The 16,441-nt window shown below is 49.7% G+C and overlaps 1 protein-coding gene across 8 annotated transcripts in view; it reads left to right on the top strand.

The window, feature by feature from the left end:
- The window catches only part of XYLB (xylulokinase), a 73,746-nt gene that overhangs the window by 16,830 nt on the left and 40,475 nt on the right, over nucleotides 1–16,441 (top strand). For all 8 annotated transcript variants that reach the window (XR_010114234.1, XR_008658463.2, XM_063611986.1 and 5 more), the window contains 11 exons: nucleotides 253–333; nucleotides 2,504–2,590; nucleotides 2,913–3,041; nucleotides 4,116–4,181; nucleotides 5,489–5,561; nucleotides 7,365–7,483; nucleotides 10,000–10,081; nucleotides 11,729–11,769; nucleotides 12,404–12,519; nucleotides 13,373–13,488; nucleotides 14,177–14,250. Coding sequence is in view for 6 of the 8 variants with exons in the window: in XM_063611986.1 (XP_063468056.1) it covers nucleotides 253–333; nucleotides 2,504–2,590; nucleotides 2,913–3,041; nucleotides 4,116–4,181; nucleotides 5,489–5,561; nucleotides 7,365–7,483; nucleotides 10,000–10,081; nucleotides 11,729–11,769; nucleotides 12,404–12,519; nucleotides 13,373–13,488; nucleotides 14,177–14,250 (984 nt within the window). In the remaining 2 variants the exon portion in view is untranslated. The remainder of the gene's footprint in view (nucleotides 1–252; nucleotides 334–2,503; nucleotides 2,591–2,912; nucleotides 3,042–4,115; nucleotides 4,182–5,488; nucleotides 5,562–7,364; nucleotides 7,484–9,999; nucleotides 10,082–11,728; nucleotides 11,770–12,403; nucleotides 12,520–13,372; nucleotides 13,489–14,176; nucleotides 14,251–16,441) is intronic.

Here is a 16,441-nt window from a genome sequence, read left to right as displayed (position 1 = left end):
AAATTTGAGGATTGGTGGTTTATGATTCCATTTATTTAAAATATTTTTAGCATAGTTGACCTTTTTATTTGATTGATGCCTACTTGTTTAATTACTGTACTCTAGTGCTTACAAATCCCAAGTCATGAGTTTCTTCATCATCTGCCCAGAGTCCTCTGCTGTAATGGCAGGCATTTGCGTTTCAATTCTGAGGCTTGCGTGTCTGATTCAGTGGTTCTGTACAGTCATGGTGGGTTCTGTTTTTCTTCTCAGGCACTGGATATCATCTTGGAGAAGATGAAGGCTTCGGGCTTCGACTTCTCTCAAGTCCTAGCCTTGTCCGGGGCAGGCCAGGTTTGTTTGCAGCAGACTCTGTCTGCCATGTGAGGGTGACTGTCCTGGGCAATGGTGTGGGTGTTCAAGAGATGGCAACCCTTGGATGGGGAGCGGCTCATTCTTGACAGCCACTGCACAAATTTCACTGTGAATAAAAATCCCTACAACTATTTTACTTTGGAGGCTGTATAACTTGTCTCGTTGCAAAAGGATCTGAGAGAGTTCTTAGGAGTAAGTATTATATAAAATAGGATGCTTGGTGAGAGAACTGAGTTCCTCTGAAGGGGATGGAGGAAGCAATTGACATGAATTTATTATGACTGCTTGGGGGCACCACAATTGCTTTTCTATTTCCTGAAAGTAAAAACAAAGTCAAAAATGATCCTAATAATGACAGTAATTTCAGTAGAAGGAAGAGTATTAATAATGATGTCAGAGGACATTGACTGAGCACTTAGTGCATGCCAGATACAACTCTGAGGCCTTTCCAGATGTCATCCAACTTAATCCTTAGGATTCTACAGGGTGGTGCTGTGGAGTGCTTGGTACACACTCAGGGCATACTGTCTGGGTTTGATCCCTGGCTCTGCCATTTACAGGCAGTGACCTGGGATACGTCATCTGGCTTTCTGGTGCCCCTGTATTCTCATCTGTCATAGGGTCATTGTGAGTGTAAGTACATAGCACAGTGCCTCCTATTAATATGCAGTAAACATTATTAAAGCTTGGGCTTCTGTTATTATCATTGATATTTACATGAGGCACAGAGAGGTGATGTCACTTACCCAAGATCACACAGTGCTGGGAGTGGGAGTCCATCTCATCCAGTCCCTTAGCTGTGCTGGGATCACTTTTCTCCACGCTGGATTACTATATTTTCAAATCCTCACTAGGATGTAACTTATTTTTCTGAAGATGCTTCTTCCTCCACGACCTAACAGGAATTTATTGTTTGGGTTCTTGTTAAACACAACAGAGATTCCCTGGGTGATCTTGTCCACATCTCTGTCCCGAATCCCAGGCCTGGACACCCATCTCCCTCCTAGCTATTCCCCGACCCCCATGGCTCGATGTCCCACATATACCTCAAACTTAGCATGTCCCAGACTGAGTTCTGTCTCCCTTCAGACCTCCTCCTTTCTGGGTTCTCTTTCTCAGGGAATTCTCCCCATCCATCCAGGGCACAACTCAAGTGTCATCCCTGCCTCCTCCACCTTCCCACCCCACATCCAAGGGTCCTCATGTCCCACTGATTTGTCTGTGACCCTTGACTCTACCATCTCTTCTCCAGCGCTACCTGCTTGTCATTCTTCTCCAGGTCTCTACTGCAGCCTCCCTGCCTCCAGCCTACCTTCCCCGTGACTCCCACAAGCCGTTCATACATTCAGCTCTGTCTACACGACTCCCCTTGGTAATCCAGGGTTCCCACCACCTCCAAGATAAACCCCAGCCTCCTGAGCATGGTTTCAGGGTCTCAGTGCTCAGGCTGTCCCCTCTGTCTTCAGCCCATCACCCACCACTGACCCAGCCTCACGCCCACTGCTTAGAATGCCACCCTTCCCGGGACCTGCCTGGCACCCCTCACCTGCAGATTCTCTGCATGCAACACACACTAGGACCCTTTCCTGATACTCACAACCCTTCCACCCATCTGTACCCGAGTCGGTTAGGTGCCTCTGTTCCCACGGCCCTGTCACTGCAGCTCCGTAGGGTTTTATAATTGTACATTTGTGTCCTTTTCCCTGACTCAACTCCAATAGCCTGAAGAATAAGGATGATAGTATCCTATTTATCTATTCCAAGCCTGGCATGATCTATATGCTTAATAAAAGTTCATTGAATGAATGAATGAATGAATGAGTGGGGTGAGTGAATAAATACATGAATTTCAGGTAATATTATGAGCAATGTCTTTAAATGCAGTTTTACAAAAGGCATAAAAATCCAGACCAATAATTAGTTCTTGGACCTTTTCTATAAGTTGTAGGGTAGACAGGGCAGAGTTCTTCCCCATTTTCTTGAAGTGGAAACCAAGTCTCAGGAGGGTGATGAGCTCTGTGACTAAGAAGTGGCAGGGGCAGGTGTGGAGCCCAGTTCTTTGGCATGTGGTCTGGGGTCTTTCTGTGTCTTCAGGAGGCTGTGACACTGGTGTGTGGTCATGTGAACATGTGCTTGGGTTTCCCAACAGCAACACGGAAGTATATACTGGAAGGTTGGAGCCCAGCAGGCACTGACAAGCCTATCACCAGACCTCCTGCTACACCAGCAGCTGCAGGTAACTGTGGCTACATTGCGTGAGTGTGAGAAACTTCTGCAGAGTCGCAAGTCCTGTGGGTCCTGAAGCCTGCTCATCTCAGTGTTGCAGCTGTGCTCAGGTGCCCTCACCAGAAGAGCTTTCAACCTCAGGCTTTTGGGGAGAGACACCACTGGGCCAGTTCTAAGTTATAGCACGAAGGACTGGCCCATGTGTCCCCAACCAAGGTCACATGGGAAGAAGCGTCGCGACTGCCTTGATGGGCAGTGTGACCGCCAGCCCTGGGGCTGATCTCCAAGTCAGCGGATGGAGCTTAAGCCTGCGCCTTTGCCCTCCTTCCCAGGACTGTTTCTCCATCAGCGACTGCCCAGTGTGGATGGACTCCAGCACCACAGCCCAGTGCCGCCAGCTGGAGGCTGCCGTTGGCGGGGCTCAGGCTCTCAGCTGCCTCACGGGGTCCCACGCCTATGAGGTAGGCTGAGGATGCAGGGGGGTGCAGGGGGTGGTCTGGTTGCAGGCTCTGGAGGCATAGTGGGTGGCCTGCCTCTGTGGGGATCACATGAGGTCGTGGAGGTGTTGGCCCTGCGGAGCCAGCAACAGGCACTCTGGCCGCTGGGTCCTGATCCAGGCCATCTGCCGCCCTGTGTGTTCCCAGGCCAGGCTGGGTGTGCACATGGCTGTGCTCCTGACATGGAGGTGCTGTGCATGGGGGTGAGCGCACCCCCTCAATGAGACGGCACCTCCTCTCATTGTCTGTAACCTGGGGATTACAACAGGACTTATGTTTTAGGTAGGTTTGAAGCTGAAAGAAGTCAGTGCATGTAAGGCACTTAGTGTAGTGCCTGGCAATGTTAAAAAAAAAAAAAAAGAAAAAAATATAATGTCTCTGTTCCACTGGTTCAACCATGTCCCCAGGGGTGATTGTGATTAGGCCAGCTTGGGTCACATGACCTCGCTGGAGTAGAAGTTTTGGGGATAGGGCCAACTCTACTTGGGCCACCTGAAATAACAATATGTGGGTGGGGAAAATACCCCGATCCCCCCTCTGGTGCCTTGGTCAGAACGGTCACCGTGCTGTGTGAAGAGCAAGGGTTATTCACTCAGGGTTGTCCAGTCCTGATGTGGGAGAGGCCCTCCAGGATGGCCCAGAAGTTACTCACCTCTCTATCCTGTGAGTGCAGAGCCATTGTTTACTACCTGAGTATTTGATTACTAAGGACATTTTAAGGATTCAAAGGCCAAGATCACATTGTTCAGTAGATATCAAACAGATTTAATGCTTATTTTAAAAATATTTAATTATTAGAAACAAGGTCTCACTGTGTTGCCCAGGATGGACTCCTGGGCTCCAGAGCTCCTCCTGCTTCAGCCTCTTGAGTAGCTGGGATTACAAGCACACGCCACTGTGCCTGGTTGGGGCTTACTTTTAAAAGCTTTTATGGTACCTACTCCTATCCAGAGCATGCTACGTTAAACTCATTTTATGGAGGTGATTATTCATTCTGTGTAGGATTTGGGTTTCTAAGAATTTATATTCCTTTTCCAGCGTTTTACAGGAAACCAAATTGCAAAAATTTACCAGGAGAACCCTGAGGCCTACTCACATACGGAGGTTGGTTAAATGTTCCTGTTTGATTGAAAGTCACAGTTGAATTCTTTTCATAATATGTTAGAATAGATACATCTTACGTGCAGTGACTGAAAACATTGATAAGCAGACATTAACAAATGATATATTCGATTTGCTTTTTCTCATTGTCAGGACATTTCCAAAGAGGAGGGGAAGAATGGAATGTGGGAAAGAGAAGTCAGGGGTTCTCCTGACCAGAAGGGTGAGGGTGAGGGTCCAGGTGGGAGCATTGGGGGCTGACTTGTTCATGAGACCACCTGAGTGGAAGATCTGGGTGTCTGAGCAGGCTGTGTGCTCACTTTCCTATATGGTTAACACAGGAGGGCTACCAGGCACATGATTGGCATAGAGTCAGTGTTTTCTTTGGAAATGTATAGGACTGGGTGTTTGTGTCCCCAGCTGTGGCCCTTCAGCCAGAGCCTCTGTCACAGGAACCCACCTTCATTCCTGGCTCCACAGTTGCTGAAGCCAGCACTTGTTGCTGCCTGATAAACAGCCCCACACCCTGGCTAGTGATTTTCATCTTGTGATAAGGAAACGATGAGCTCACGTTAAACCAAAGCACCTTTTTAATCTTAGAAATTAACATGTGATTTATTATTTAATGATTTGAGGTTCCAGATTATTCTGCAGCATTAGCCATTAATGTAGGCTTTGGGTGGAGGGGTGAAAACCCTCCCTAAATTCTGTGTGTGGAACGAAGTTGGCCTGACAGGACAGGAGATGATAACATTCTCTCCACGGTTCCAAAGGCCCATGATTCTCATGTGGAAGTACGGACCCTCAGGGTGGCATTCAAAATCCATCATCTATTTCTCTGGCTAGTGCTCAGGGTCTGTGGCTTCTGAGGAGCCAGCTTTCATGAAGCCCTGAGAGTGTCCTGGTTAGTTCTGAGGCCACACATCCACTTCCCTTGTGACCAGAAGTAAATGCCAAGGAAATAGAGGAAGGAAATCAGGGCACACCTTCCCCAGCATGTGGATTCCGGATGGAAACGCAGCTTCCCTAAGCCCTTTCTCATAGGGCTTTTGGTTTTTGTCTCTTTTGAACTTGGCAGTTTTATGGCCCATCAGAAACTGTAGAGAATGAATGCTCTCCCTAGGAGTCCACTCATGGTATTCCAGCTGCTCCTATCTGAGATGCACAGTCTCCACCATTACTTGGGCCTTTTGTTCAAAGTTTCCCCTTCCCTCTCCAATTTTTTTTTCATGCTGTGTGTGTGTCCGAAGCATTCCATAGCATAGGGTATGTGGAAGTGAGGTACCTCTCACTGTTTCTTTCCTTTACAGAGAATTTCTTTGGTCAGCAGCTTTGCTGCTTCCCTGTTTCTTGGCTCTTACTCCCCTATTGACTACAGTGATGGTGAGCCTCGGGGTATGGGGTGGGTGCCTGGGCAGCATGCATGTGGCATATGGGTGTGCAGAGAGTGGGAGCCCCATCTACCCCGAGTGGGTGCCAATCTTGTAGCCCTGTCATCTATTGCCAGGAAGGAAGTGTGTTCATTATCTTTTACCACATAACAAATGACCCCAACACTTAGCAGCTGAAGACCACCATGTTTATTTTCTCACCTAGTGTCTGAGAGTCAGGAATGCGGGGCAGCTTAGCTGGGAGGTACTGGTTCAGGATCTCCCACAAGGTGGCAGTCAAGCTGGCAGCTGGGGCTGCAGTCATCTGAAGGGTCGACTGGGGCTAGAGGATCCATTTCTAGCATCATGCACATGACTACAGGCAAGAGGCCTCAGTTCCTCACATGTGGGCCTCTTTATGGGGCTATTAGTGACACTGCAGAGAGGGAGGAGACAGAGGCCAAGCAGAAGCTGAGGAGTCTTTTATACCCTAATCTTGAAGTGCCATGCCATGACTTTTGTCTCATCTTACTGGTCACACACTAGGTACAGTTGACCCAGTATAATGTTGGGGGGAACCTCACAAGCGGTGAACACCAGGAGGTGGGGATCAGTAGGGGCGATCATGGAGCCTGGCTCCTGCAAGGAGCTATTAAAGTTTTTGTTTCACATTTGGTGAACTCATGAGATTTGTGAGCTTCTAGAATCAAAACCCCGAAAAAAATAAATTGCAGTTGATGCCAGTGAGGAGGGAAAGCTGGGAGGAGGTTGCTGCAGGAACTCTTAGATGAGCGTAAGAGTGAGAAGAGTGTGGACAGAATGGGGGTAGAGAATGCAGGGCAGGAGCCCAGAGCCATGGACGTGGCTTCAGAATGGAGCCTGGGATGCTCTGAGCCTCGTGGGAGTTCATGGGAAGTTTTTGAGAGCTGTTGTATGCCAGGCTTTATTCTGGTTTCAGGAGGGAGAGTGACTAAGGAGTGCTGTTAAGAGTCCCTCACAATCTGGAGGAGGCAGCAGGGTTCCCTACAGCTAGCTCTGTAGAACTCAGACAGGCAGAACAGTCAACTTGGAGTAGCCTGCATGTCCACCCGTTCTGCACACCTGCCACAGGGCTGATAACCACAGCAGCTGTTCTGGGGGGCATTCCAGAGGTTTACGTTCCTCAGCCACAGCTGGGCCCTCCACTCTGCCCCCCTTCACTCACCTGAGATGTCACCTCCTCATTTCACCTGGGCAGGTGACACCATCAGCATCCCAGCCCACCTCTGTCTGTCTCTACCTTGGCCCAGTGGAGGAGGAGGTCTCTCCACCCATGCTCTGGGTTCCCTGTCCTTTCCAATCCTCAGGGAATCCTTGGGAGGAGGATGTTTTAGGAAAGAGCTAGTAGGTTGATCTCAGTGACCAGGAGGAAGTTTAGAGGACTCTGAGACCTTTCCTTGAAAAGTTAGTTGAGATTGAGAAATCCCTGGGGGCTGACCTGGAAACCTAAGGGACATGGAGAGTGGTTCCTGGTCAGTGTGTTGCTGCTAGTTCCAGGCCCCCTGGGAGGTCTTTGAGCAGCAGATTTCCAAGCTAACTGTAGTGTTTGAGTTGATGAGGAATATTTGGAGGAGGTGTGGTGCCGTGTGTTTCCAAGGGCCCCTCTGGCCTCTGGTTCTCTGGTTCCAGAACAACACAAGCATACATACCTTCCATGAAGAAAGAGCTCCAGGTACAAGTTGCGGCAAGACAATTATCTTCTCTGTGCCAGATTTGTGCATTTTCACAAAACGTCCATTTTCAAGATTGTCTGTTGTTTGTTTCCTTCCTTCCTCAGGTTCTGGAATGAATTTGTTGCAGATACAGGATAAAGTCTGGTCCCAGGCTTGCCTTGGTGCCTGTGCACCTCATTTAGAGGAGAAGCTTGGCCCACCAGTACCATCATGCTCAGTTGTGGTAGGTCTCCTTTCTGGCGATGTGGCTCATTTAAGAGCTGGCAGCTACCAGGGAAGCACTGTAGCACACACACACACACACACAAACACACACACAAACACACAACACACACACACTGCACACTCCCTTATTTGTTCACTCACCCACAGGCATACACATGCAGGGTCTTCAGTTTAGCCTAAGATATAAGTCAGTGTCTGGATCAGTGCCTTGCGCATAGTAGGTGCTCAGGTACATGCCTCATGGTTGGCGGGACTTTGGAAAATTCCACTAGAAATTTGTTAGAATAGGGATAAAAATGGCAGGTGATTGCATATCTAAAGAAAAAATGTACAGAGTGCTGAAATTCTAGGGACTACTGATGAAGCTTGAAGGAGGCGGCCTTGGGGAAAATAGAAAGAAATACCAGTGGGGCTGGCACAACACAGGTCCCGGCACTGGACAGCCTGGGACTGAATTCTGGTTCTACCAGCTTTGTGACTTTTTGTCTCGGTTTCCTCATCTGGAACAAGGGGAATGATGCTATTCATCTTACAGGGCTGTTGTGCAAATTAGATGCATTAATACTTTAAAGCACTTAAAAAATAGTGCCTGGTCCCACTGGTAATGGGAAAAACATTTACCCATCACAGCGGCCCCACCCATTTGCAGTGCACACTGGCTGTGAATGCCCTGGGGTGTCCTGCTTGGCCAGCCCTGTTCTCCATTGTCCTGTGGGGACAGTGGAGTAGAGAGAGAGAAAAAGATCTGGGTCCTGCCCCTGGGGCCCTTTGGTGGGAAATGCTTACCACAGAGCCAGAACAACCAGAAGGAACTCTGGGTGGGACAGAGTGTTGGTGTGAAGAAGGGACAAGGGCACCCTGAGGCCTGGAGGGAGTCGTGTAACTGGGAGTCTTGGGCCACGTGGAGGAGGGGCTGCTGTGAGGACTTCACATTGGGAGTCTCAGCCACAGAAGCACTTTTGTTTTCTTTTCAGAGACAGAGTCTCACCTTGTCACCCAAGTTGGAGTGCAGTGGCATGATCATAGCTACTGCAGCCACCAACTCCTGGGCTCAAGTGATCCTCCTGCCTCAGCTTTCTGAGTAGCTGGGACCACAGGCTTGCTCCACCATGCACAGCTAATTTTTTTTTTTTTTTTTTTTTTTTGAGACACAGTCTCGCTTTTGTCACCCAGGCTGGAGTGCAGTGGCGCAGTCTCGGCTCACTGCAAGCTCTGCCTCCCGGGTTCACGCCATTCTCCCGCCTCAGCCTCTCGAGTAGCTGGGACTACAGGTGCCCGCCACCACGCCCGGCTAATTTTTTTGTATTTTTAGTAGAGACGGGGTTTCACCGTGGTAGCCAGGATGGTCTCGATCTCCTAACCTCGTGATCTGCCCGCCTCGGCCTTCCAAAGTGCTGGGATTACAGGCGTGAGCCATTGTGCCCGGCCTAATTTTTTTTTATTTCGGTAGTGACGGGGTCTCACTATGTTGCTTAGATTGGGCAATTCTGCCTCAGTCTCCCAAAGTGCTGGAATTACAGGTGTGAACCACCGTGCTCGGCCGTTTTTCTTGTATGATTCATACTGACATGCTGAAAACAGCCTCTGCCACCATGAGGCAGAATGTCAAAGCCAAACCATCAGCATCCAAAGTATGCCATGAGGCCAGTGCACAGAGCTGAAGGAAGAGCCATGTGGCCCTGTGGAAGCTGACAGCGCAGCTTTCTGACCCACTTTCTGACACGGGTCAGAAAGGCAGAGAAGGGGCAGACAGAAAACAGCCAAGCCACCGGGACTGGTAATCCACACATGGCTTTTAGTTGGGTGTGATATTCAGAGCAGGCTTTGTTTGCCTTATGCGAGAACACATGCCTCCAAGAAGGAGCCTGTGCAGACAAGCAGCTTGAGGATCGGGAAAGAACTGACTCTGAAAAGGCATTTTCATTTGTCACATAGGTGTCACGTGTGGGGGAACCATGCAAGACCCATGTTTTTCATCATCCCTCTTTTTGCAGGTAGTGCTCAGATAGCCCTCCCTGCACACTTGTCTTTTTTGGATTACTTTCCTTAGAACATTGCTCTCTGCACGTTCATGTCCAGTTATTGTTAATCCAGTTGCTGGGGTGATAGAGCGAGTGTGCAAGGCATTATCTGCTCCCATGAGTTTGCTTACTGGTGTCCTGTTACCTTTTTTTTTTTTTTTAATGCTATATCTAGAATTTGGAGCTTATAAAGCAAGCACAAGTTAGGGATTGGTTTGTTCTCTCTACCTTAAATCTCAAGATCAGCAGTTTTTGAAATGACCTCATGCTCGTGGTTTCCAAACCTGCATTGCACTTCTCTGGTGATTTGTGAACAGGAGGGACATGCCCAGTTTGTGACAGGGAGTGATGTGACTCCAGGCTCTGCAAAAGATTCCTTCAGCATTGGTGACCTGGAGCCTGTAGCATTTTCGTGGCCTGAAGGGTGGGTGGCTGTGCTGGGCAGGCGGGATTTACCTCAGCAGAGCACCTTTGCTTTATCCCCATCCCTCAGGGAGCCATTTCTTCCTACTACATCAAGCGCTATGGATTTCCTTCAGGATGCAAAGTGGTGGCCTTCACTGGGGACAACCCAGGTGAGTATCTCGGGGAGTTTCACTCTCCAATGAGCCTGACTGGGTCCATGCTGGATGTTTGAGAATTCCAGTCCAGCCTCTTGGTGAAGCCTTCTGTGGTCATTCCTCACCACTCCCACCCTGCGATCTGACTCCTTGTACCTGCCCCATCTTAGCTCCGACTCTGCCCTCAGGAGCTGGTCAGTCTGCTCTCTCTGGACGAAAACTGCCCAGTGATTATGGAAGGTAGTCATGCCCACCCCATCCCTAACCTGTCTTTTCCATTCCAAGATGAATAGCTCAATTCCTCTAACCCTTCCTCTAGGACATGGTTTTAAGTCTCTGCCCTGTCATCTGATCTGCAGCAATGACTTGTTTCTCGTCCAGACACCTCATCTCCTTCCCTATCCTCTTCTCTTCCTCCTCCTCTCCTCTGGGTAGTCCTGAAGCCACTCCTGGAGGGGCCCTCGGATCTCTGAAGGAAGGCCAGGTGGGCTACACTGAATAACACCCTAACTACTACCCCTCAGCCCCACCCCAGGAAAAGTAAGTCTTTTTCTAATGATCCACCAGATTAGGGTTACATTTAACACTAACTAGAAAGGTTAATTTTAACCTTAATTAGAAAGATTAATTTCTGTCCTTTCAGTCTTCTTTCTGTGCTCATAAATAAGCATTGTTTCTTTTACTCACCCTGGGCAGTATCTTTCTCATTTTAGCGGTTGTCTAGAGCTCAATTGTCCCAGCATTTATTTCACTGGTCCCTGATGGTTGGAGGGTGGTGTTGCTTCAGTGTCTGGGCAGTGCAAACGATGTTGAGATGCACATTCGGTCTCGTCTCTTTGTTGTTATAGGATAAGTTCTCAAAGGTGGGATTCCTAGATCCAGGGCTTCTGACACACACACTGCTGATTGAACCTCAGTGGCAGTGTTTGAGTGCACCTATTCCTCACTCCCATTTCACCTTTATTCACATGTTCATTCACTCAGCATTTAGTGAGTGCCTATTATGTGCCAGGCCTTCCTTCAGCACTGGGGCCCTTCAGCAATCAAGTCAGATAAAGATTGCTGTTGTGAGCCAGGTGTGGTAGTGTGCACCTGTAGTCTTAGCTACTTGGGAGGCGGAGGTGGGAGGATTGCATGATCCCGGAGTTCGAGGCTGCAGTGAGCGACGATCATGCCACTGCACTCCAGCCTGGGTGACAGAGTGAGACCCCACCTATAGATCTCTTTAAAAAAAAAATAGACTGCTGTTGTGGGCTTTGTGTCTAAGGCAGGGGACAGAGAGTGAACATAACCTCACCCCCTTCTTTTTCATTACTGCCTTTGTCTTTCTCTGCTGTATATCCTTGGTGTCTTGTCTTGGCCTCCTTGATTCTCTGCAGTCTCGGGAGTGCCTGACAGTGGAGGGATGTTTGAACCCCTTCAGTGAAGAGACTTCAAAACTCAAATCAGAGGCCCTGCTAACAGAGACTCCACCCCCTGACCACTATGACCTTCTCCTCTTAGGGCCTCCTGAGCCCTCAGCTCCCCCTGCTCCTGCCTCCACCCTAGGGTGTGGGCGGGGGTTGGAGGTGGGGGCTGTGCGCCTGCCTGGAGAGCCCTGTGGTTTGCTTTGTGGTTCCCACGTGGCTGCCAGCTAACCAGAAGCTCCCCTCCCATTCTCAGCGTCGCTGGCAGGCATGAGACTGGAGGAAGGTGACATTGCGGTAAGGTGACTTCCCACACCCATAGGCTCTTTCTGTTTCCACACTCACACCCACACTCTGATAAGTAGCAGAGATCCTGCTGGGACCCAGACCCTGGGATCTGGGTCCCAGCAGGATCTCTGCTACTTATCAGAGTGTCTGCCGGTTCCAAAAGACAGTGGAGGGAGGGAATGGGGGCGCACATGTTTCTCAGAAAGTCATTGTTCTTTGCTAGATGGGCAGGACCCCTGCCTGCTTCACAGTGGCCAGTCTTAGTGCATGCAGTGGCAGAGGGTCAGATACGGGGCCAAAGGGCTGTGAGCAGCCCAGATGAATAAGGAAGACATAATCCAGGCATTCCTCCTTCTAGTGGGAAAGTCATGTGGGGAACCAGTCATCACCCAAACCATTATTTAGATGCAATTGTGGGAAATCAGCACAGAAGATCCATGAGATCTGCATCTGGGGAGCTAACTCCTGGCTCATCTGGTGTGGGAGGGTCAGAAGTGGCTCTTAGAAAGTGGCCTTGCATCTGAGATCTGCAGCGTGAGTGAAGTGACAGGGTTAAGGTGGGGGAAGTACAGCGCGTCACTGGCAGAGGGCAGCATGTGTGGGCAAAGCCCAAGGCGCCCCACCTCTGCCCATCTCTCCCCAGGTCAGCCTGGGCACCAGTGACACCCTGTTTCTCTGGCTCCAAAAGCCCATGCCTGCCCTGGAAGGCCACATCTTCTGCAACCCGGTTGACTCCCAGCACTACATGGCACTCCTGTGGTGAGCCTGGGTGTTGGTTGGCACCATTCCCTGGGTGAGGAGTTGTGGGCAGATCTGGCACCATCTTGAGGACCCCAAGTCATTCCACTAAGCTCTGGAATGACTCCCTCCACTTTCCCAGGCTCTGCTGGGCAACTGAGACCCCCAAGGACTCACCGGCTCTTGCTGACAGCAGAGCTGGGTGGGGAATAACCCAAGACCCTGTGTCCTTCAAGCCCAGGTTCAAATTCTATCCTCACCACCTATATCCTGTGTGACCTTGGGCAAACTCTGTAGTGTGGCATGTCTGAGCCACACTTTCCTCATGAGATAGGGAGGGTAAGAGCATTTACCTCACATTGTTACTGTGACCTGTCTGGCATGTGGTGGACCCTCAGCAAATGGCGGGAAGGACATCCTGCCTCCCGACAGCTCTCATGGAAGGGACGTGCTCTGTGCTCTGACCACAGGCCTTTAGAGACCTGTCCAAAGCTACTGAGGGAAATGGTTTCTGAGCTCCTAAGCCCTAAGAACCATTGGAGAATGTGGCTAGTTAATCTAGCCCTCCCTCATTGTGCCTGTGGTAGAATGTGCAGAAACCCGAGCTCCTCGTCTCTACCTGGGGCTCCTCTGTGTCAGCCTCCTGTGTAAACAGCCCAAGACAAGGGCGTTTCCGGTGCCTCCCAGGGACGTTCAGGGGCCTGAATCTGAGGAACAGCCTCCGATACCTAAGTTTCAGAGCCTGCTGTGCACTGACTAGGGGTTGTGGTCCAGCCTGACCTGCAGTTCTTCTCTCTGGGTCTCTTCACTGAAACTCATGGGTCCAGTCAGCAAGCACCGGCTCCCTCCCTCAGAGCTATGCCCTCTTCTGCAGCTTTAAAAATGGCTCCCTCATGAGAGAGAAGATCCGCGACGAGTCTGCGTCCCGTTCCTGGAGCGATTTCTCTAAGGCACTGCAGTCCACAGAGATGGGCAACGGCGGAAACCTGGGTAGGCCAGTTGGTGATGCCCAGGCCTGTGAAGGGTCAGCAGCTGCCGGCTGGAGGGACAGGGCCTGGGGCCCCATGAGCTGGGGGAGAGGAGGGCCGTGGAAAAGTCCAGGGGAGTCCTGTCTGTCTGCACTTCTATTCCACACATCCTACAAGCTGCTGTGGAACCCTGTGTTCTGAGCGAGGGTGGGGCTGTAAGGCTGTCCTTGGCTTCTGCTCTGAGCAGAGCATCAGGCCATAGCTACGTCTTCTGTCCCCACCAAGCCCCTGGTGACAGCATCAGAGAGGGCAGCCTCTACCCTGGTGTATCCCCGTTCACAGCCCTCTGCCCCAGGCACAAGGAAAAGTGCCCAGTGTCTGGGCAGGCCTGAGCAGGGAGGGGCTGTGCCTCCCTTGGTCAAACCTGTGTTGGTATTTTAGGATTGGCTGGGCAGCTGCTTCCTATTTCAGGCTGCCAAGTGAGAGCAGGAAGAGTTGTCTTTGAGAAAAGCTAGCTCAGGGCTCCCTGGTTCCCTTCTATCCTGTTGGAGAGAAGGAACTGAGAATATTCACAGGTCTCATCTGGGGGATGAAAGAGAGCCAGGGGACCCAGGAATATGGGGTCATTTTGTCCTGCTCTAAGTCTGTTGAGAAGCTGATCTTTTGTTTTTTGACTAATGACGGCTGATCTCTTCCTGGTTTTATTTCAGGTTTTTATTTTGATGTAATGGAGATCACCCCTGAAATTATTGGACGTCATAGGTTTAACACAGAAAACCGCAAGGTACGTGTGCTGTTGGTGTTGGAGTTACATTGGCTCCATTTGTGAGTGTAAAATTTAAAAATTGCCTATCAAATTATGTTACTTTTAGGGACTTCATTCATTCACTCATTCATTGATATCATACACACTTGTGGTGTGCCAGGGTGCATTCTAGATCCTGGGGAATCTGCAGGTCCTAAGACAGAAACGGTCCTTTCCCTCAGGGAGGAATGCAGAAAACCTGAGAGTTCTCTTCCTATTTAACAAATGCTAACACTATCATTGGGTATCACAGAGCTTATTTCCTTGGCGAGTTTTATCCTATACCCATCAAGAACCCATGGATCTTGAGATCATGAATTTCCTCCTGGTTGAAAGAGCTGCTGAGCCCGGGAGGTACTAACGTTTATTGAGCCCATTTGGTGCCAGGCATTGTGCTCATGGTTTTCTATACCTTCCTTATTTACTTTTCTTTTGTTTTTAAATTTTTTGAGATGGAGTCTCGCTCTGTTGCCCAGGCTTGAGTGCAGCGGGACGATCTCGGCTCACTGCAGCCCCCACCTCGTGGGTTCAAATGATCCTCCTGCCTCAGCCTCCTGAGTAGCTGGGATTACAGACGAAAGCCACCACGCCTGGCTAATTTTTGTATTTTTAGTAGACGGGTTTCTCCATGTTGGCCAGGCTGGTCTCGAACTCCTGACCTCAAGTGATACGCCCCCTCCCAAAATGCTGGGTTTACAGGTGTGAGCCACCATGCCCGGCTATCATTTACTTTTCAAAGCAATAGGCACTATTGTTCCTCTTTCTAGATGGAGGGGTTGAGACTCAGAGGCTCAGGCTAAATAATCTGCCCAGAGTCACAAGGTCATAGATGGTGGAGGGGGCTCAAACCCATTCCTCTCTGGCTCTGAAGCTGCTGTTTTCTTTCTCCTCCACAATGTGACCTTTCTTGGGAAGGATTTAGTTGGTTCTTGCTGCTCAAAATTGACATTGCTGCTAGAGAGTCACTGGAGAGTCATCACCACATTTTGGGTTGTACCTGAGAGATGTTTCTGACCCAGTAAATGGGGGGTTTACGTGAGACACTCTGTCTGGAAACTGTAACTGTCAGAGTTGGCATTGGATTCGTGGCAGATGATGGCACTACATGCTGGATTATGAATGGAAAGCTTTGTATAAAGTAGGAAGTTCATCTCAATCTTCTGATGGAGGATCAGTTTGGTTTCTTTTGTTAGAGTGAGAAGCTGTGCCTGTTTTCTTTCATGCGTATCAATCCTAGATTTGTCAAGGAGAAAGTAGTGTTCTTCATTCATTCATTCAACCAGCAGATATGTATGATTGGTGCCAGGCACCGGGGACACAAAGGAGAACAAAACATCGGTGGCCCTTGCTCTCCAGAGCCTGCTGTCTAGGAGGGAGAGGGACAGTAGATGACTGAATGAGCACGTACATGAATGCAGCAGGTGCTAAGGCTAGGAGGCAGAAGAACAGACTGCTGCAAAGGAAAGCAGCTGGTGGGCAGGTTGGAGACTTACCCTGGGTGGGGTGATTGGGCCTGGGCCTCTCTCAGAAGGTGGCCTTTAGGTTGAGACCCGAAAGTACTCAGGATCTCACCATGGAAAGAGTAGGATAGACTTTCAGGCAGAGGGAGCAGCTTGGGAACTAGAAGAAGGTCAGTAAGGTTAGAGTGTAGCTGTTTATGAGGGGGATGGCGGCAGGTTCTAGCATTGGTCTCAGGTGCCAGAGAAGCAGGAGTGAGCCTAGGATTGATGCCCATCAGTGCTAGCTTGAAGGACATGCCACAGGGGTGGGATCTCAGCGTAAGCTCGTGGCTCTCACTTATCTAGTATGTACTGCATTTTCCAGGCTCTGTTGTCTAATCTGATCATTGCAACAACCGTAAAAAACAGGCGCCACGATTACCACCGTTTTGTTAAGAAAAAGAATGATAGCAAGACTAATGTAACTTATTGAAGATTGCAGAGCTGAATGGTAGACAGAACTTGAACTCTCAGCTGCCTGAGACTAAGTTCTGTAATGTCTCTTGACTCTTCAAAGTGACATGCATGTGAGGCTGTGAGCTTGTGTGCTTGAGTAGTGTGTTTGTGTGAGTGTGTGTGACAGGCAAAGATAGTGGTTAAAGAGCCCAGCGATGAGTTTCAAATCTGGGCTGTTGTTTAAAAAGATCACACACAGACACACGCACACACAC

Source organism: Symphalangus syndactylus, chromosome 1 (assembly GCF_028878055.3).
Source record: "Symphalangus syndactylus isolate Jambi chromosome 1, NHGRI_mSymSyn1-v2.1_pri, whole genome shotgun sequence".
Lineage (NCBI taxonomy): Eukaryota > Metazoa > Chordata > Mammalia > Primates > Hylobatidae > Symphalangus > Symphalangus syndactylus.
Note: the sequence above shows the minus strand (reverse complement) of the source record. Positions and strands in the feature narration are given on the sequence as shown.